This window comes from Mustela nivalis, assembly GCF_964662115.1.
Source record: "Mustela nivalis genome assembly, chromosome: 12".
Taxonomy (NCBI): Eukaryota; Metazoa; Chordata; class Mammalia; order Carnivora; family Mustelidae; genus Mustela; species Mustela nivalis.
In genome coordinates this window covers 91858691-91878922 of record NC_139031.1, presented here as the reverse complement: position 1 = coordinate 91878922, position 20232 = coordinate 91858691, and the positions used below count along the sequence as shown (strand labels likewise).

Sequence of the window (20232 nt, the reverse complement as noted above, 5' to 3'; positions counted from 1 at the left end):
TCTTACGGGAGCCGTCGGTCAGGAGCACAGGGTATGCCGACCGCCACACAGAGTTTGCTGTACTGTTGTTTTGCAAACGTAAGGCCCCACATTGGGATAGCGCAGTGAGTTGGTGGGGCTGGAGCCTGTCTGTGGTGGTAGGGAGCGGTTATCTCGTGGAGGGTTCCCACGCTGGGCTCGTGTGAGCCCCCTGCCATCTGTCTCCAAAGCCAGGGCTCTGTCCTCAGGCCCCTTAGTCCCTTGCATAACATAGATGTCCAGCTCACCTCTTCTCTTTACTGGATGTGCTTTGATGGGACCCCAGGGCTGGCCCCCTTGGTGGGCTGGGAGCCCCCTTTGGGAGAGGAGGGAGCCCTGGGCGGCTGCAGGGGCCTCTGTGCCTTGTCCCCATGTAGCTGTCATGTGGTGGCCAAGCTGGGAGGCTTCCAGCCTCTCAACAGAAGCCGCGAGCTGTGACCGGCCCACTGTTCCTCTCTCTGCAGGTTGAGCCGCCGCCCTCCCCGACCGCCCTCCCTCCAGAGCCTCTCATATCTGGAACCTAGGCAGTGGTGGCCCCTCCTGCCGCTGCCTCTGCTGGCCTCACGCGCCGGCGGCCCCCGAGTTCTGGCTGTGGTTCAGAAACCTCAGTGACCTGCCGGAGACCGCGTTTGCCAGATGGCCCCTCTGCCATGAGGCCCCGAGCCTGTGGGGTCCTCAGAACCACCGTAGATGCGGGTGCAGGGTACAGCCGGTGCCACTGGCGTAAGTGAGAAGTTTTAGCCAGGAGCTTCGTCTGCTGGTGCCCTGGATCTCCAGACAGCTCTCTTCCCTGGTGTGCCCCAGGTGTGGTTCGTCGGCTCCTCCCCGCTTCCATCCAGCGGATGGGGGCTGCTGTCACACAGCCCCCGCGTCCCAGCGGTCAGGGCGTCGGGTTTCAGAGTCCCCAGCGCTGTGCGTGCTTCGTGCTGGCCCATGTGCCTGGCACCCCTGTTCTGAAGTCTCCAGACCCCCCAGCTCGTGCCCTCCTGCCCCTTCTCTGGCCAGAGCCCGGGGCCCACCCCCGCAGCGTCTGGGGCTGCACCAGGAAGGATGCGCGAGGGCCTGGGACCCGCCAGCCCCTCCCGGGTCCTTTGTCCCCCCGAGTGAGCTGCAGCTTCTTGGCGTCACTCAGGCTTCTCAGAACTCCTTGGGAGATGCCGGCAGAGCTGGGCACGTCTCCGGAACTTGGCTGGTGGTGGGGCTCTGGGCCTTGGGGGACGACTTGGTTTGTGACGGATGCTAGCATCGTGGGTTCGAGCCTGTGCTGAGGCTCCCGCTCTTGCGTCGGTCCCCGGTTTTGCTCAGAAGCCCCAGCTCAGACTCTGCCGTCAACTCCACGAGAGGCTTGTTTCATGGTTTTAATTCATCACGAAAGTACTGGAATCCGTGCGTGGTGTGGTGTGGTGACTTACACTTGAGCCTTCTTGAAGGTTCCTCCGAGAATGTTCTTTCCTACCATGTCACATTCGGTCCGTGCGTCTTATGATCCTTTATAGACACCGCCTGGTGGAGGCCCGTGTGACAGCTTTGCCCCTGCCCTTTGTCCCTTGTGTCTGCGGGACGTGGTGGGAGGAATGGTAGTGCTCGTGGTTCGACGTTATTTTAGCAAATTAATTCCAGGGTGTTCCTGGACTCCCCTTGTCTGAAGGGGACCTTCCGTGGAGGGGATCCCACACAGTTCCTTGGGTCGTCCATGCACCTGAGCCCGAGCTGGGGGCATGAGGGTCCGTTCAAGCAGGCCGGCTCGCAGGAATGTGCAGGTGCCCGGTGCAGGGTGGGAGACGGGGTGTTGAGGCCGGGCTGCCCTGGGGCCGGGTTTGAATGTGGACAAAACCGAGAAGGAGCAGTTGGTGTGTCATTTTCCTCTCTCAAGTGTTAGTGATGGGAATCACCGCTCCCTGAAACTCTGCACTGGGGGGACTCCTTTCCTCACGCCTGCCCTCCTCTGGGACAGCAGAAGGGGCCGTGGACCTTTCTAGGCACAGCTGTGGGAAGCAGCTCGTGACCATGGGGCAAAGACAGCAGGGTCCGGGCTTGACTGCCCCGTGGTAGCCGTAGACGCTCGGGCCTTCCTCTCTTTCTCTACTCAATCAGAATGTGGACCTTCCCTCAGAAGGTTGGAGAACCGGGTTCAGCAGCTGGAGGGAACTGGGGCCCAAGGCTTCTAGAGGGAGTGTGTCCCGTCGCAGTGCTTGGGGTAACTTGGAGCGGCACATGCCTCTGGAGACTGTTTTCTCTGCGGTCAGCGTCCTTATTCTGCTGACTCAGCTGTGTCACAGAAGAGCCCAATCCCTGTGCATCTCGTTCCCAAGTGTTTAAACGACAGGAAAGGATGTTGTACTTCCCTGTTCTCTTCCTGAGAATGGGGTCTTTCCTGCTGAGCACACAGATCCCATTTAATTGGCTTCGCTTGTGCCCCTCACATAGCCTGGTCCCAACCTGCGAGAGCTTCTACAAGGTCAGTGGAGCCTGGCCCTGCTGCCTTGACTCTGGCCGACTCTGGGGCTCCTCCCAGGGGCTCCCAGCCTCCCACTTGTCTGGCCATCATATTCCCTGTGTCCCTGGCATCCTGCCTTGGTATTTGCTGGCTGCAGCCCAGGCTCATCCCAGGGAGGACTTTGGTGGTGCTCTTGGGTGGTGTCCTGAGGTGTGGTCCCATAGGGACAGTCAGTGGCATGGCAACGTGATCCCCCTGCCTCTCTGCGCGGACTCTGCTTTCTGACCTGCTGACCTCCCCGCTGGGGGGACCCGGTGACTCTTCTAGGCTGCCACGTGCTGTGGACCAGCTTGCATACCCCTGTACTGCGGCGTGTGGCTCCCATGCACTCCAGGTCACCTGTCATCACTTTTGTCATAGAAGCCGTGTCACCTCCACAGACAGCTTTGGACTCGGGCAGCTTGCCGCTTGCCTGTGTCGACGGCAGCCCTGGCTTCTTTCTAGAAGGCACTAACTCTGCATTCTTCATTCACCCTCGCTGGCAGCTAAGGGCTCCGTTCACGACTTCCTTGTCTGCACACAGTGCCGTCTTTCACCGGGCAACGCACACATTCCGATCCATTCAGAGGCTGTCCGCATTGTGCGGCTCGGCAGGGTCCTCCCAGCTGTGGGTACCCCACACCCTCCCCGGCCTGCCCGCGCCTGGCGCTCCTGCTGCTTCCCGGAGCGCTCTTCTGCCGGACCCCTCGCTCTCCTGCCCTCAGGCCGCAGGTGCACCTGTTGGAATCTGCAGACGCCTGTGGTCCTGTGCCATGTTCCCGCCCTGTCCTAGCCTCGGCTGGCGGGTCCTGGCGGACAAGGCATACACGGGCGTGGGTGTCAGGGAGCGCATGCTGGGCTGGCGTCCTTGCTCCCCACTGGGGTCTTTTTGTGCTCCCTGGACACCACGGTGGGTGCTCCTTCTTGGGATCGCCGGCCAGGTGCTCACTGCTGCTGCTGCTGGGAGCCCATGTGGTCCGTGCTGGCGCCTGGCAGCGTGGACTCGCACAGACAGATTTTGGGGACTTTCCTGGCCCTGCTGGGGGCTGCGCTCCAGCTCCAGGCCAGAGACCATGGTGCATCCAAGAGACGAGATCCCTTCTCCGAGTCGCCTCTCCGCTGCTCACTCCTTCCTTAACCAAGCCCCGGCCGGGAGGACTCATCACGTCCCTGCTGGTGATTTCCCTGCCTCCTTCCCCCATGGGAGGGACGTGCTGGTGGCCTTGGGGGACCTGCAGCTTGGTCCTCACAGTGTTCGCTCCCACCTTTGGCTGCCCTCTGCTCGGTGGCCGCCCCCGGACGCCGTCCCCCTGCTGTCAGACCATGTGTGTCCCCGGACAGCTTAGGTCAGGCCCTCAAGGACAGACGCCGGGGTCAGGACCGTGCCTGCTGCCCCCGCCTCAGGTGGCCGTGGGTGCCTCCGCACGTTTGTGGGGCCCGTGGCCTGTTCCTGCCTCCCGTGGGAAATCACCAGTCCTGATGCCAGCTTTCTCCTGGCTGTGACTCCGGAGGACAGGTTTTTGGAGTGAAACCCCCTTCTGCCCACTTTCAGGGACAGGATGGCGACCCTGTAACAGCTCCAGAGTCTCCACCACCACGTTTCAGTTTGTAGAATGCAGCTTCCATTTCACTCTGTGTTTGCTTTTCATCTTGGAACGCTCTTCATGTCGAGCAGGGATCCGGGGAGCACTGACCTGCCGTTTTCCTGCAGGCAGAGCTTGGCTCACTGGGCCTGGGCCTCTGCACATCTGGCTCTAAACCCCGCAGGTGTCCCCTGGGCCTCACGCTGCTGGGCCTGCTGAGCCCTCTTGCAGGAAGGTACCCTGGGCTGCAGCTTCGTGGGGGGCCAGGGAGGACAGGATGCTGGAGTGACCAGCACGGGCTGTGGGTTCAGAATGCTGATTCCAAAGCCTTTATGTTACTTTCTGTCCTCTTAGAGGCTTTTTCTGGATGTTTAAAAGGCACGTGGCAGGTGTTGACTGGGGTGTCGGGGGCATGTTGGAAAGCTCTGTGCTCCCTAGGGAGAGCAGGGGGCCCCACGGAGGGGCAGCAGAGAGTCACCCCTGCATTTCCAGGCAGACCTCGGTAGACAGGGCCTGGGCTGCAGGCCGGTCTCAGGCGTCCCCCCAGGATCCTGGCTGCAGTGGGACTTTGTAAGCACGAATGGAAGCTGAGCTTCCGATGGGGCGAGCCCATGGTGCCCGCTTCTGGGCTCCGACTGGGCCGGCTGCCTTTGTGCCACCCAGAATCCAGAGCTGAGTGTTTCCTTTTTCAGGTCTGGTGATAAGTCACACGCTGTCAGAATTAGTTGTGTGCCCTTCTCAGGGTCAGGGGACAGTTGGTGAAAACCCAACTGTCCGTTATGTTATTCTTAGACACTGTGGACAGTGCTTTTCTGGGGGCGTTCCGTTCAGCAGCCCTGCCGGGAACGTACCATTTCCTTCCTTAGAGGCCTGCGGCGTGTTTGTGTCTTCTTTCCTTTTCGTAGCAAGGGCCGTGTTAAAAATGGACCGGGGCAGGATGTGCCGCAAAACTTGTGCTTTGTAGGAATGTGTGGCCCCCCACATTATCTCTCCTGGCCCGTGCACCTTGCGCCCAGTGGCTGCCATTTACCAGGTCTGGGGTGGGCGTCCAAGCCTGGGCCGGGGGCGTTTTCCCCCTTCTCCCTGTCTGCCAAGACATCCCGCCACAGGGTCCTTCATGGAAAGTGTGGGGCGTGACTTTGGCAGGGGCGGGGCTTGGTGGGGCGGGGCTTGTTGGAAGTAAAAGAGGGAGGGGCTAGACTGAGGAGAGAAAGGGCCATCTGAGCCTGTCAGGTCGCTGGGAGAGGGCATGCGGGGGACAGGGGACACAAGGCGCGCCTCTGAGGCAAAGTCCAGGGACTTTTCGGTGCTATCCAGCTCCCCCTGTGCTTTTGACAAACTATGTGTGTGTTGTATCTAAAGTAAATTTTTAAAAAACATTTTGTTAAGATTTTATTTACTTATTTGAGAGAGAGAGAGAGAGAACACAGGCAGGGGTAAGTAGGAGAGGGAGAAGCAGGCTCCCTGCTGAGCAAGGAGCCTGATGCGGGGCTCAATCCCAGGACCCTAGGATCATGACCTGAGCCGACGGCAGATGCTTAACCAACCGAACCCCCCAGGCGCCCTAAAAAGTAAATTTTTGTTTGAAATAAGCACACGGTTAGGAAAGCCTCATGTCATAAATACAGGCTAGTGGTTTTGACCATGGACAGTTGGGTGTGACCATGCAGGTGGGGACTGTGTGCCCTGCGCCCCAGTGCGCCACCGGGGACCCTCACTGCCTGTCCCTGCTGAGGCTCGTGGCCTTGCCCTTGAAGCAGGTGGACACTGGGCATCAGAGTCCCCATGTCTTCTTGCTCTGATGTCAGTGATATCCTCACTCCCTTGGGGTTTGCAGGGGGACAGATGGGAGCTGCTGGCCACCACTGCCCCGCTGGGACATGGCGAAGGACACATCTCCTAGGCGCCAGCCTGCCTTCTGGTCTTCCCTCTGGTGGGGGCGCCGCCAAGTCACCCGCGGAAGGGCCATGGGTGACACAACCCGCTTCTCTCGTCCCAGGCGAAGCTTTGGAGAGAGCTGACAGGGGTTAGTGTGGGGGTGACTGTTGGTTTCTTCTGATTAGTTCAAATGAAAGTATTCACCAACATGGGTGCTGTCATTGTGACAGATTCCCCGTCACTCAGGTGCGTCCGAAGGTCCGCCACGGCGACACTGGTGAGGAGTGGCTTGGGTTTGGATTTTTCTTGGTCGAAAGGGTTCCGGGAATTCAGTGTGCTTATGTCTCGGATATAAATTTTTAAATGACCAGAAAAGTAAAGGCAGTTTTTTAAAAGCTTCTTAATTTTACAAAAATATATATTTTGTCTTTCTGCAATTACGTTATGTTTATGAGATTTTCTTCTGGTTCTTTGGCAAACCACCAGCATCTTAAGAAGCTATCACATGCCATCTTCTTTATCTCTTTTCATAAAGATAGGACCTGGAATCTAGTGGGTACTGGCCCCAGTGGTCTGTGGGCTCGGTTCTGGTCCTGTCTAATTTCCAGGGGTCCCGCACATGACATTTCATCTCTGAGGCCCCCAGCTTCCTTGCCTAGAAAGTGAGACCCTCAAGAAGGTGCCCGGCCTCCCCACTTGGCCAGATCTGGTCCGACAGGCTGAAGTACAGGCCTGCGAGCTGGCCACTGAGCAAGCATCCCACCGTGGCCCAGGTGGCCCTTCCCCACCTCATGAAGAAGCACGATTGGGACACTGTTCCTGCAGCAGACTCACAGATTTCTGGTCTCGGATAAATATTGATAACCAGGTGAATTCAGAGCAGATTTTCTCAATTTACTTCTTTTCCATGCTGTGCGAGTATTGACAGGCATTTGCTGCAGCTCAGGCCTGGTTGGGTCAGGAAGCCACCTCGAACACTCAACTACTAGCATGCATGTATGAACAGGGCCCCGTCTGGGGTAGGTGTGCAGCTGTGTCCTAAGCTCTAGAAGTTACTAGAATCCTAGAGCTTGTCGAGGGCCCGCGGAGCTGGGACAAACCTGGGCCCGACAAACCCGACAAACCTGGGCCTTACCTTTGTTTCTTGCTTTTTGGAAGAAAAAACGCAACCTTCAGTAGCTGCTTGCTAATGTGAAGACTGAATGAAAGAATCTGGTGAGTTCCCCACCCTCTGCACCCATGTGCGGCAGGCAGCCTGGAGAGGGGCTTAGCTGGACCCCTGGTGGGGGCATGTTTTCTCCTGGGGCTACTCGGGTGACTCCGGCTGTCCTGCCCCCCTGGGAGGTCCCAGAGAAGGCAAGTAAATTAATGGAGTCTGGGCCGTCAGCATTTCATGGAACGGTCTCTTTGCACTGCTGCTGTCCTTGTTTGGGGCCGTGGAGATCTGCCCCTGGGCCTCCCTGCCCTCGCCGGTGCGCCCCCACCCAGAGGAGTGCTGTGGGCAGACTGGACGGAGGCTGAGTCACCTGCTCCTGTGGCAGCCCTCCCAGACCGGCCTAGAGGACCCCGCTCCCGCCAGACTTGTAGGAATATCCCGCGTTGACCTGCGTTCTCCACTGGTCCCATCAGACTGTGAGGGTGGGTGCCACAGGCAACATGTGCCCAGCCCCCGGATCCACAGGTAGATTCTGAGCCCCAGAACCTCAGAATGTGGCTGTTTGTGGAACTGGGGTCTCGATGGAGGTGATGGGGCCGGAGGGGACCCCACAGGACTGGCGTCCTGAGACGAAGAGTGGGTCAGGACACAGATGCACAAGGAGGGGCGAGTCATGGACGTGGGGAGGAAATGGCCGTGGACGCGCCTAGGGGAACGGCCCCGACGGCCCAGACTCCATTAATTTACTTGCCTTCTCTGGACGCATCAGGGGAACCGGTTGTGCCGCATGTGGCTCTCATGCCACGCGTGGATCTCTAGCCTCCAGGACTGGGAGGGAAGAGATGCGTGTTCGAGGTCTGGGATCTGTGGGACTGTCCTTGTCCCCGAGAGACTGACGTGAGTGGTATGTGAGCCCCTCTCTGGATGTCAGTGCTGGGCTTCTGTCCTGTCGCTGCTCTGCTCCCTGTTTCTGATCAGCTGCAATGATTCTGGTAAACACAATTAAACTTTTATCTCTTCTCCATCTTACGTAATGGGCAAAAAAAACATCTTGTGTTTGTCGATCAGTAACACACAGACCCAGAAGTCAGAGCTGTAAGATCATAAAAGATGAGGAGAACACGAAAGATTCTGCCCCCAGGAGAAAATCCTGCCCTCCTCCCTTGGGACTGCTGATCCGTGCGGAGACGCGGGGGCCTCCGTGATTCTGGTGGACATGCCCCTCGGGCGTCCATCTGTCCAGCTGGGTGTGGGGTATGGGGGGGCGGGTGCAGCCCTCTGGTCTCATAAAGGAAAGGCTTCGCAAAGATCAAGGAAGGTCAGCCTGTCACCCCGTGGTAGCCTGCCTCTGTCGCAATTCATGTTATGATGAATTTTAAAATGATTGTATTTAATGGTGCAAGTTGAGCATAAGGTCGCGCCTTTTCCGGGGCGTCCCTCAGGAAAGTTCCTCTTCAGCCATCAGAGTTGGGCGCCCACCGGTTCTTCTCCCTGTCGCCTTGCTTTGCGCACCCGTGGTGCTGGATGGGCTTACCGTGGGCACAGGGGTGCGCTGATTTAATGCGTTTTCGTAACTGGGTTCTTCTGGGTGGACGCCCCTTCCGGGTCTGGGCAAGCGTGCCGTGCCCAGGGAGAGCTGACCTGGCCGGCTGAAAAACATGCCACGTACTTGAGGGCACCGGCTTCTGTGGGCTTCCGTGGCACTTGCTCACGTGGCCAAGCACAACTGGGGCTGTCCACGATTTCAGAAATGTCGGCTCAGCTCTACCTTTCCTTTGCGGGGGGCTTCGCTACACACGCATTTCTGGAGAGCATGGCGGTGTCTGTTTTATGTTGCTCTGTTCGGAGGACAGTTTCGTAAGAATCGGCAACAGCGAGTGCTGGGTTCCTTGTTTTGTTGAGCGAACGTACAGGGAAACGACCCAGGCCATGGGGTGTGAGCTGTAACTTCTGCCCCAAGATCTTAATTTCCAGAAGTAAACAGAGGGGCCGAGTCAGACCCTGTGAAGCGGTCTTACTCCCGCCGGCCCGGCTCAGTCCCCAGGGGTGTCGGCCAGAGCGCTCTGGTGCCCATGGGGAGATGCACCTGCACGGCTGGGCCTGAGTTGTGCGTCGTGACACACGTGCATTCTCCATTCAGACACACCATCACACATAGGCACACCAGCACTCACACCCACACTCCCGTTCCTGGAGCACAGTCACCCCTGGGGTGTGAGGCCCTCCCTGTCCTGGTCACCTGCCTACCTACCCACCTGCTGGCTTGGGGAGAGTTTCCCATATCTCGTGCGGCAGGTGCCACAGAACCAGCTATGGCCAGTGCAGACCTGTTTGTTTATGGTTGTCCTTGGTTACGGTGACTTGTCCCCTAACACAGCCACAACAAGGCCATAAAATGGTCCCGGGGAAGACCTCTCCCCATCTCTCCAGGACTGTGGCCTTTATCGGTAGCCCTGGTCCTGCCCCCCTCCCCCGCCCCGGGCGGGCTCCGCCCCTCCCCCACCTGCCCCGTGCTCCTGGTCAGAGAGTGAAGCCCTTCCTGTAAGGGGAGGAACTTGGAGTTTGGACCCAGTGGGATCTGCCTACATGGCCCAGCCTCTATGGGACTGAGCACTGCACACACCAAAGGGATGCTCTCTGGCTTGCTGAGTGGCAGTGAGGGCCAGCGAGCAAGACCCACAGACATAGCACATGGCCTGCCTGGGACGTGAAGGTGCTCTTGGATGAACTGTGGGCATCCCCGTGAGTGCACCCTGTTGGTGGCAGCCGGGCCCCATCCTCTTGCGACCGTTCTCAGCCCACCTTCCAGAACAGGAGGGAGCTTGGTGAGGGAGGTACTGACCAGACCCCAGGGTGTAGCCATGTCCTCCCTCTAACGCACTGGGCTGCACTCAGGGATCTGGGGGCATCCTGCTGTCAGACGGTCCCTGGGAACAGCGCCACGTTGGGGACCCTCCTCCCAAGGTCCCAAAGCACGTGGCAGGTGCTGCAGGGATTTTAGCTTCGTTGGTGAGACAGGCCTGGCTCCTGCAGATCCTGAACATCAAGAAGCATCAGCCCCTGTGTGATGGGGAAGGCCAGGCCCACCTGGAAACAGTCCAGCACCACATTGTTGCCTTTTGGGAAGTGAGCAGAGCAGATGGCCCGCCGGGCATGTGATCTGAGGTTGTAGTAAGATGGGGACAGAAAGCAGGTGAGCGGGCTCCACCTTTACTGACCCGACCTGAACCCCAAGCAGCTGCCCGTGACATGCTTACCGGGTGTCTCCGTCCCTCGGTGAGGTGGGCGAGCCAAGGCTCGGAGGGGCAGGTGCGTGGCTGGCGGAAAGCCCGGGAGCCATGCTCTGTGCCTCTCTGGTCAGATCGAAGAGCTGGAGGGAAGCCCGAGTGTTCAGGATACGCAAAGGGGGGTCTGCATGGCCATTTACATCCCAGGTTCTGGGCAGGGGGAGGTCCAAGGGGGACCACATGTGCTCCCTGTGCCCTCCCCCCACAGCCCTGCCAGACCGGAGTCTGCTGCCGTCCTCTTAATCCAAGGGAGGAAATGTCCCTTGGAATGTAGCAGGCCAGGCCAGTGTGTTCTCCTGGAGTTCCCGTCCTGGAATCTGGCGTGAGCCACGTCCAGGGGACACGTGCCCACTGTGTCCGTTCGAGGTTGGTCTTTGTCACACTAGGTGTCCGCCATTCTTGATGTAAATACTCGTTTTCTCTTCGGCCCGCAGGTGGCTCTCCCCTGGGCCACACCTTCTTCTCTGACTTGGTGCTTCTGATGTAATTTCATTGGCAAATTCATTGTAGCCCTGGGATGTTTTCGGTTTGGTTTGCGTTTTGAACACAGGAGCCTCATTGCTTCTCCTTTGTTCTGCTGTGCTGGGGGGTCCGCTCTGCTCCTGTGGCCCCGGCTTGCTCTCCAGTGAAGACAGTGGGTTATGCCGTTGGCCTTGGCGAACGCCTCCTCCTGGCCGGCGTGTCCGGGTCACCCCCTCTGTCAGCTGCGGATGGGGCCGCAGGGAGGGGCGGGTCTGGGACTCAGGAGCCCGGGCTTGGAGCCTTCGCCCATTCTGCGGGGGATGCCCTGGGGACAGGCGGGCAGTGTCCCCAACCCCCTCTGGCCAGGGGCTGGGGGGCACGTGGGAAGCACAGGACCCACCTGCCCTCAGGATAAAAGACCTCCCAGCCTCCCTGTGTGACTGGTGAGTTTTGGGACTGCGAAGGACTTTCCCTTTTGCTGACAAACACATGCTTCTAGGCATCGAGTGGAAAACTCAAGAATAGACTTTATTTTTAAGGACAGTTTTGGGTTAATAGAGAAGCTGGACAGTACTCTCACTTCCCCCTTGACTTCCCTCCTGATTCTCTCCGTTACCCTGTTGCAGTAACGGGTACATTTGTTATCATGGATGAGTGACCACGGGGACATTTTAGGAAGTCACGTCCACAGGTCGTATTAGGGCTTGCTCTGCCCGTTCTGTGGGTTTGGACAGATGGGTTCCCCAGGCGTCCACCGTTAGACCATCACACAGACCGTACTCACTGGACACTTCTGTGCTCTGAGTATCCCCCTCTCCCCCGCGGGCCAGCACCCGTCTCGTTACGGTGCCCACAGTTCTGTCTTCCCCAGCATGTCACTGAGTGGGAATCGCACAGCGTTAGCCTCTCTCACTGGTGTCTTTGTCTTGGTGATTCGCACTTGTGGTTCCTCAAGATCTTTTCTTGTTTTGTAATTGCTGAGTAATGTTCCCCAGCATGGGATACAGATAATGATTTTTAAAAGATGGGAGCCCCGGTTCCTCGCACAGCCTCGCCGGGAGTCCCGTAGAGTGGCGCCCGGGGCCCCCTGGGTGCTGTATGGACACTGCCTATGAGCAGACGTGACCACCGAGCTCTGCGCTCTGTGGGCCTGCCTGGCTGGCCGGCACCACCCCATAGGCGCCTGTCTGTAACTTCCTCTATTTCCAGAGACCTTTCTTTTCCCCTTTTTTGGTCTTCGTGGTTTATATTTATTAGTTCCTATATCCCCCATTCCCTCCTCCGCACATCAGGCTTGGACAGACACTTGTATGCAGCTGCGGACACGCGCGTGGTGAGGGCATGTTCCTGTTTCCCGGGGGGCGTCGGTCAGGGCAGGGATGCTGGCCACTGGGTCAGCAGTGCCGGGCTGTGCGTGGCGGCGGGGGGGGGGTGCTGGTGCCAGGGGACAGGGCCCTGCCCCAGCGAGCATATGAGTCAGCTTCCGCCCAAGCCATGTGTGTCCCGGACGAACGAATGACCATGTGTCATGTTCCCTGAGGAGTTTCGGAAGATAAGCAGCAGTTACAGATAGTTCGCTTGGTGGGAAGAGCCAAGGTCATGCTGCCACCCACTCCAGGCCACAGGGACAGTTAGCCCCCTGGGGGGGTCTCTCCCGTCCCGTGCATGTTTGTACTTTGAGGATGGGTGTGCGGGGTCCCTGGGAGAACAGCCGGACCCTGCTGGCAGGTGCCGGGATCCTGGCCTCCCAGGACCGCACGAGGCCGGCGTGGTGCCGTCAGTCACCCACTGATAGCCCACCCTTTCTGTCCAGGGACGGTCCGTGCTCCCAGAGTGTGGGAGACTGCCCCATGTGGCCGGTTCAGAGCACCCACGCGCTTCCTACCTCCCCCGCTCAGATGAGGAGGCCGAACCCCGGAGCCACTCATCTGCTTTCTGTCCCACTGTGGAAAAAGTTCTAGAAAAGGTGGTCCACTCTGTAAGGAGTACGGGCACTGGGTGGATGGTGGGGGCGGCCTGAAGACCACCGCGGGGGGCCCCATCTCCTTGTCGTGGCCGGGAAGGGCTCCAGCTAGCTCCCAAGTTCCTAGCCTGGGAGGCCACTGTTCTTTGAAGTCGAAGAGGAAATTCTTACGTGAGTGTAGGGCACGTCTCAGGGGGAGGCTCCAGGGTTTGCAGGAGATTCTGTGAAAGAAGCTGGATTGCATGAAAGTGAAGAAAAATCCGGATTCTTGTAACCGCAGGCCTTGTCTGTCTGATGCTGGAGCTCTGCGGCCGTGAGTGGGGACAGACAGGGACGGCTCTGGGGTCGCACCTGAGTGGACCTCGGGTGGCGTTTTCCCGGGAGCCTGTCTGCTTACTCTGTGTCTTCTCATCGTAGGTGGTGACTCGCCGCTGTGCACAGGTGTACCTGGGACAGGTGAGTCCTCGCTGTATCCCGGGGGTCCTGGCTTGTCGCGTGGGACTGTCTTTGTCTTGATGTGGGGCCCTTCTTGGGGCTGTTGGGTTCCCTCTGGACCTCACACACAGCTTTACTCCCAGAGCCTGTGCATGGACCTCGGGCCTCTGGTACTCGCCCATGCACGCCTTCCTTAGTGACCAGAGCCATGACTGCCTTTCACATCCCCCACATTGGGCGTCCCTGTGCTTGGCCTGGGTTTCTTCCTCTGGGACAGAAGATGTCTCAGTCCATTGTCTTAGGGGTCGAATGAAGGCTACAAGATGCCCGTGTTGCAAGGCATCTGTGCCTGTCTTGGTGCCGTGGTGACCATGTGGCAGGGCATCTGTGTGTGTCGTGGTATCGTGGTGGCCGTGTGCAGTGTGGTTCCGTGGTGGCCGTGTTGCGGGGTGTCTGTGTGTGTCGTGGTCCTGTGGTGGCCGTGTTGTGGGATGTCTGTGTGTATCATGGTGCTCGGGCCGTGTGGAGTGTGGCCGTGGTGACCGTGTCGTGGGGTGTCCGTGTGGAGGTTGGTCTCACGAGCACCGTCCCCAAGCAGGCCTTGCTCGTGGACAGGAAGGTGGCCACCGGGTTTGGATGGCAAGTGCCCTTTGGCCAGTCCATGCATCCCTGGGCCCCATGTCCTCTGTGTGCCCATGGTCCTCCCACGCCATGCTCTGTGTCTGGTGCTTGTGGTGACTCATCAGTCCTCAGGCGTGGGAGCTGCGGCCTCCTTCCTGTCCACCTCAGGCTGTTGGCTCCGAGCCGTGAGCTGCCCCTTTCTGCACTTTCTTCCCATCCGACCTTGCCGCCGTCTGCTCCCTCCATCTCTGGGGCCTGTCCCCAAGGGGGAGTCACCAGCTCTGCAGGTGTCCTGGTGCCAGCAGCCCTTCCAAGAGGTTCTGGAAGAGCCTCATCTTGGCTCCTTCCCACGGTGAGCTGCTGGCTCTGTTCTGGGAAGCAGACTGGTGTGGCACCGATGGACTGTGCTGGCTGGACCTGGCCGCATCAGGGGGCTGACGTGATGACCTGACCTCTGCCAGGGCAGCTGTCTACTGGCCAGCAGTGCTTCTGGGACCGTGTGGGACGCTGGCAAGACAGGAGGGCAGACAGCTCCGTGGGGGTCATTGTGCTCAGAACACGTGGCCGTCTCCTTGATGGCCATTGTTCTTGAACTTCTCTGGTGCCTAGCCACCTTCTGCTTATTGCAGGGGCTTAAGTACCTGGTGGGTGAGGCCGGGTCCATCCTCAGACCAAAACCGCAGGCAGCGGGTCCTGGAGGCAAACCTCCCTTTGCAAATGTTAGCTTAGCTGATGAGACGTGCATGTGCGCTGAGTTTCCCCCGGGGGCCGGCATAGACGGGAAACCAGGATACTGGGTGTGCACTTTGTCCGCGAGGGAAGCAGGGACCAGCAGAGAATGGGTGCATCGGGGGGAGTCACGCAGGGTGTAGGCTGCGGCTAGGTGCTCGTCCTGAGCCGCCGCTGCCCTGCAGACGTCCCACCTGCACCCACCAGGTGTCTGAGGGGGAAGTCATGTGCCGCTCTGGAGGGCAGCCTCGTCAGGACCTTTGGCTTTCTCTGGCTCTGCTCGTTGGTACGGCGTTGAGGGTAGAGAAGCACTACCGTGGCTTTTTTGTGTGTTAGCTTCCCGCCGAGACGGCCCGTGTGGGGCAGGGTCTGCTGGGTCATGACCGGGAGGCTCTGGGGTGTCCCCAGGTGGCAGATCCCTTGTGACGGGGGCCGAGCTGTGCCTCTGTGCTCAGCGTTTCTGCAGATGCCCGTGGGCATGCGTGTCAGCCACATGTGCTCGTGTGCACACCCAGGTGCAGAGCTCAGTAGCGATCATGAGATCATGAGCACGGGGCCAGCGCCAGGCCGGGCTCCAGCCAGGTCACGATACCTGCAGACCCGCGTGACCTCACATGGGGCCCTCTTGTGTCTGCGCCTCACTTCCCTCCGCTGTGTGTGGGGATATGGCCACGTCCCCGGCGGGCGCCGTGTGGGACAGATGGAGTAGCGCGTGGGAAGTCTGGGCACTGGCTGTGGCTTGTGGGAAAGGCACCGGGTGCGGGACAGCCTTCTCCCTGGTTGGGCAAACGCGAGGGGGGCAGTGCCGGTCTCCCGGTGCCCGCAGCCTCTGCCGGTCTGTTTGGTTTGACCATTGTTCTCTGGCCGTCTGGTAGGGGAGAACCGGTTTGGTCGGTTCCCAGATGTACCATCTGCTCCGCGAGGGTGAAGGAGCCGGGACAGATGCGTAGAGGACCTGTTCTTCCGGAGCCCCCTGGGACACAGGGAGGGTGCCCCAGCTGGCAGGGGCTGGCCGGCCTCATGGAGGGCCGGGCGTGCCTCACGGCGATGACTGACGCTCCAGGCAGAGCGCCGTTGCTGCCTCAGTCTTGTCCTGCAAGGACTGTGTCTGTCCAGGAGGGCGGGGTCACACCGGTGCAGGAGCAGACCTGCAGGCCCCCCGGGTGCACATGTGGCTTTCCCTGGGACACCTTTCAGTCCAGCAGGTGTGGACGCCCCAGGGGCCAGTGTTCCCGGACAGCACCCAGCAGCGTTGGCCGAGGGAGGGCCCGAGCAGCCAGTGCGGCGGCCCTGCGTTGGAGAAGTTCACTCCTCTGAGCAGCCTCCGTCCTTGCAAGAGGCCGTGTCCCCGCCTGGTGGTGGCTGCGGGTGCGGGCGCTCCGGGTGGTGCCAGAGCCCGCTGGGAGCACAGGTGCGAGCCCTCACCTGGCTGCCAGTGCGCACACCTGGATTGTTTTTGCTTGGCTGTTATGGGTCCTCCCGCTGGAGGAGACAAGGTATAGAGTCGCTCTTGAAATTTGAGTAGGCAGTTGGGTAGCTCTGTGGCTGTGCTCTTTGTTCAAGGGAGGCAAGGACAATGGGTGGTTTCTGTTGCAGGTGACATGAGGTGTCAGGTTACAGAGACGGAGGCTGGAGTTTGCAGACTGGGTCCTTGTTTGATGCACCTGCGGGGGCACCTGGGTGTGTTGGGACCTTGTTCAGCATGATTTGTGTAAACACGCGGTTGGGGGAAGCGGTCCCAAGTGGTGAGGTTCATGCGGGGACAGTGTGACTGTTGACAGGTGCCGCTGAGCAAACGGTGTCCGTGTCATATTACTTACTGGGGGCCATGCGGGGATCTCCCCAAAGCGATTGGTTATCTCGGAAAGACTGCCCGCCGAATCGGACACTTGGAAGCTTGAGATGGATGGAAAGGCACCCCCATTAATGGTGCTCTTTTACCTGCAAAATTAGGTAGTGACGGCAAAGTTCAGGCTACCCACCTGTCAAATATTGGGAGGGCAGCTTTGCCCAGAAGGTTCACTGGAGTGCCTGGAGAGCTCGGCCTCTGGCGCCGGCTCCAGTCCAGGCCACGACAGCCACCGTGTGAATTTCTTGTCCTCGTTAAGTGCAGGTCTTTGGTTGCGTGCAGATTATTCCTGCCACGGACTGTTCCCATGCTGCGGGACCCGTCAGAACACAGACGCAGATCTGCCCCAGCACATCAGGGTCTTAGCCGAGTGATAGCTTCTGTTTCTGGAAGTCACAGACCCTGGGAGCATGTGCACCCACAGCTGTGTCTGCACCCACGGCTGGCCCGCCAGGGTCTGTGCATCTCACGTGAGCATCCTTCACCTTGTCCCAAGGACATTCCCTTGCTTCAGGCAGTAGAGACATGCAAACATCCTTGTTCTGTAATCCTCTGATCTTCAGGAAGCTGGGAAAGTCTCTGGAGTCCTGCCAGATGGTAGTCGAGCCTTCGGCTTGCTCAAGTTTATCACCTCTGGTTTTGGTAAAAGGCAAGTGAGACCCAGAAATAAAAACACTCAATGCTGCTTTTTCAGACGTTCACCTTGACACTTGAGTGATCTAAGAGTCACGTCTGGTTCTGCAGTGGGGCAGTGGGGCATCAGAGGAGCCCGTTTTAAAGGGACATGTCGAGTGGATGGTGTAAGGGAAGCCGAGGCTCGGTGAGCACACCAGGGATCCGGCAAGGTTGAAGCCAGCCCTTGTGTCCTCATCCTCTCTCTGTGGCTGCTGGAGTGCCAGCCATTGCGCATCAGAGCCTCGGGCCGCCTGACCCTAGTGGTGCCTCAGTGCCTGTACCTGGTTCTGTCTTCTCAGCAAGCATGGAGGTGGAGGGTCCTGGTGTTAGTACTTGAGGCAGAGTGGGGAGTGTTCAAGAAACGCTGAACGTACCCAGTGTTTCCCAGGTTTCCCATGGCCCCAATCTGGATTCAGGCTGGGCTCCCGTGCTGGGGCAGTGCTGGTCGCTGCTGCGCTTCCCTCGGCCCTCAGGGTCCTTCGTGAAGGTTGGGGTCTGAATTAATGTGTGTGGGGCCCCGGGTGACAGCACTGGAAGCCAGGATCCCAAACTCTGCTCAGACTCCCTTTCCTTTAACTGTGTATTTTACCCCTTTTGGCAACCTGCTCTTGAAGGGAGCAGAGAAAGTATGGATGGGGGCAGCCCAGGGGCCACTTTCATGCACAGATCCCAGTGGGCTTCCGAGACAAGGCAGGGGTTCACGGTGGAGGGGAGCACAGACGGGGAGGGGGCTCTTGCAGGGTGGGTGTGAGGACCCGTGTCCCCCCCACTTCTTGTCTGCCAGGAACCTGGGATGTGGCTGAGTTGGGAATAGGGATGCAGGGAGGTCAGGCTGGACGCGTGTCCTCGTGAGCAGACCAGAGGATGCAGATGCACGGGGGACTGGCTTAGGGACAGGAGGCAGCATCTGGAGAGGTCTTTCCGGCCCAGAGCCCGAAGGGGCTGGTGAAATGCTTCCCAAGGACACGTGGCCCTGCAGCCTTTGGGTCTGTCTGAGTGGCTGCCCAGGGGAGCAGTGTGTGGGGTCCCTCCCTCCACCTCTTTGAGGTCACTTAGCATGACCTCCACCCCCGGCACTTCTGGGACGGGTTCAGCCACAGACCTGGGTGGGGCCCTCCTGGGGGCTCAAGTGCACTCAGGGGAGCTCTCTGGGGCTGGCTGTAACCCTCTGGGCCCTGCCACAGACCTCACAGGCAGGACAGACATTGCAGACTTGCAGAGGGATAGGGCAGGCTGTTTGTGGAAGTCGAAGGAGAGGGTGCTTGGGGATCGGGCAGGGTTGGGAGCCCAGGGCCCCCGGAGCTTTCCGGGGAAAGCCTTTGAAGCCCATGCCACTGACCGGCTGTGTGTGTCAGGGGGACCCTCTTTCGCTGACCTCTGCCCCAGGCCTCTGTCTGCAGCTACTGGCAGGACCGCTCCCGGGGCTGGCTCCAAAACCTGGTGCGTAGGTAGTTTTCTCCGGAAATCCGGGGCACCGCCCCTCCCCGTTCTAATCACAGGCCAGACTTGGTCCCACTCGCTTTGATTTCACCGTTCCCTCCTGCACCTAAAATAACATCCGGGCCTTGGCCTTTTCAGCCTTGGCAGGGAGAGATTGCCCGCGTTTCTGGAAAAGGTCGCCTGGTGTGCGGTTCCCATGTGGGAGCCCCAGGGGGCAAACAGGAGCTTTGGTTCACAGACCCTCTGAGAAAGGCACAGTCTTCCGTGAATTAAGAAAAAAAAAAACAACAACAAAAAACCCGACTGTGTTGAGCTTCAACCCAGCATGCCTGGATTGGAGCAGGGCCCAGCTAGATGTTGCGGTGGGCCTGGCCACAGGTAGAGGGAGGCAGGGCAGGGGACACAGTGGCCTGGTGTCAGCTTATGTCCACCGGGAGCTTGGGGACTGGCTAATGGTTAGCACCCGTGCTGGCCGCAGCTGGTCACACCGGGAGAGGCTGGCCCGCCGCTGTTCTGTGCACTGTGAGACCCAGGTGTCCCATGGCACGTCTGCGGCCAGCGGCGTGGTGCACTCGGGCTCAGAGCTGCCAGTCCCTGGGTCTCTGACTACATGGTGGGCTTGGGGCTGCTGCTCAGGGTTGACTGGGGCACTCGGTGGCTGGGATGCCCCCCAGCCGGCACTCACGGATGATAGACAGCTTCTCTGCCAGGCAAGAGCCTTAGGAAATGTTTCCAGTGAATGAATGTCCCCAGGTCCCAAGGCTGGAATCTGCCATGGAGAAGAAGTTTCTGGTCGTGGGTCAATTTTTTTTTTTTTTCCCGATGGCGTGGACTCTATAGCAGTCATGGGTTGTGAATGTGGGGGTGACGCTTGATGGTGGCAGGTGTGTGGGAATTGGGGGGAATCACAGCTCCCTGTGGAAGGCGAGGGTGAGCGCTAATTTTTTTCAACACCGTGAGCGGGGACGGAGTTTGGGTCAGGAGGGTCAGGAGGGTCACGGTCGGGAGGGACGCTGTTGTGATGGGGCGTCTGTGGCCTGGGTGCATTTTCACCTGCAAGAGGGATCATTTTTAAAAGAAAATACACACGACGGCATCCTGCCTCCCTCCCTGGGTCCCTGAAGAAATCAAAGTCTGTGCAGAAAGGGGACCCTGGCTGCCAGTTTGGGGGGGGGGTCTAGGGTTCTGAAATCCGATTCCTCCCCAGGTTCTCCATGGCCCGGAGTCCCCACCTCCTGTTTTCTTATCGGCACTTGTGGGTGTTGGGCCGACTGGTATGGAATCTGGGACGTCCTGGCCTCACTTGGAGAGTCTCTCTAGAGAGCCAGCGGCCTCGGGCTGGTTTTTCCTCGGGTCTCCCCAAGTGCCTCTGAACTTTTGGAGGCCTCCCCATCCGTTCGAGGCGCACCCTGCACGTAGGCAGAAGCCAGCCAGGCCGTGGGGCATTGGGTCCCGAACATCAGAAGCCAGGCCCATTCCAGCCTCGTCACTGAGCTCACGTCCTCCTCCTCTCCCTGGGGACACTTAGAGCAGCCTTGTTAGCCACGTTTATTTTCCCTCAAGCATCAGGAAACAATTCTGCAAGGGCACCTGGTAGGGCTTGGTCGGGGCAGCCTCTGCCTTCAGCTCAGGTCGTGATCTCAGGGTCCTGGGATTGAGT

The 20232-nt window shown here is 59.3% G+C and overlaps 1 protein-coding gene across 13 annotated transcripts in view; it reads left to right on the top strand.

Annotated features, from left to right (window-relative positions):
• The window catches only part of TNS3 (tensin 3), a 200610-nt gene that overhangs the window by 57965 nt on the left and 122413 nt on the right, over window positions 1-20232 (top strand). For 5 of the 13 annotated variants that reach the window (XM_082692739.1, XM_082692748.1, XM_082692736.1 and 2 more), the window contains one exon: window positions 13241-13279. The exons of 4 other annotated variants lie outside the window; for them this stretch is intronic. Coding sequence is in view for 4 of the 9 variants with exons in the window: in XM_082692748.1 (XP_082548874.1) it covers window positions 13241-13279 (39 nt within the window). In the remaining 5 variants the exon portion in view is untranslated. Of the gene's footprint in view, window positions 1-13103; window positions 13137-13240; window positions 13280-20232 lie in introns of all 13 variants that reach the window. 4 more of the 13 variants (XM_082692740.1, XM_082692737.1, XM_082692742.1 and 1 more) reach the window with 1 other exon arrangement.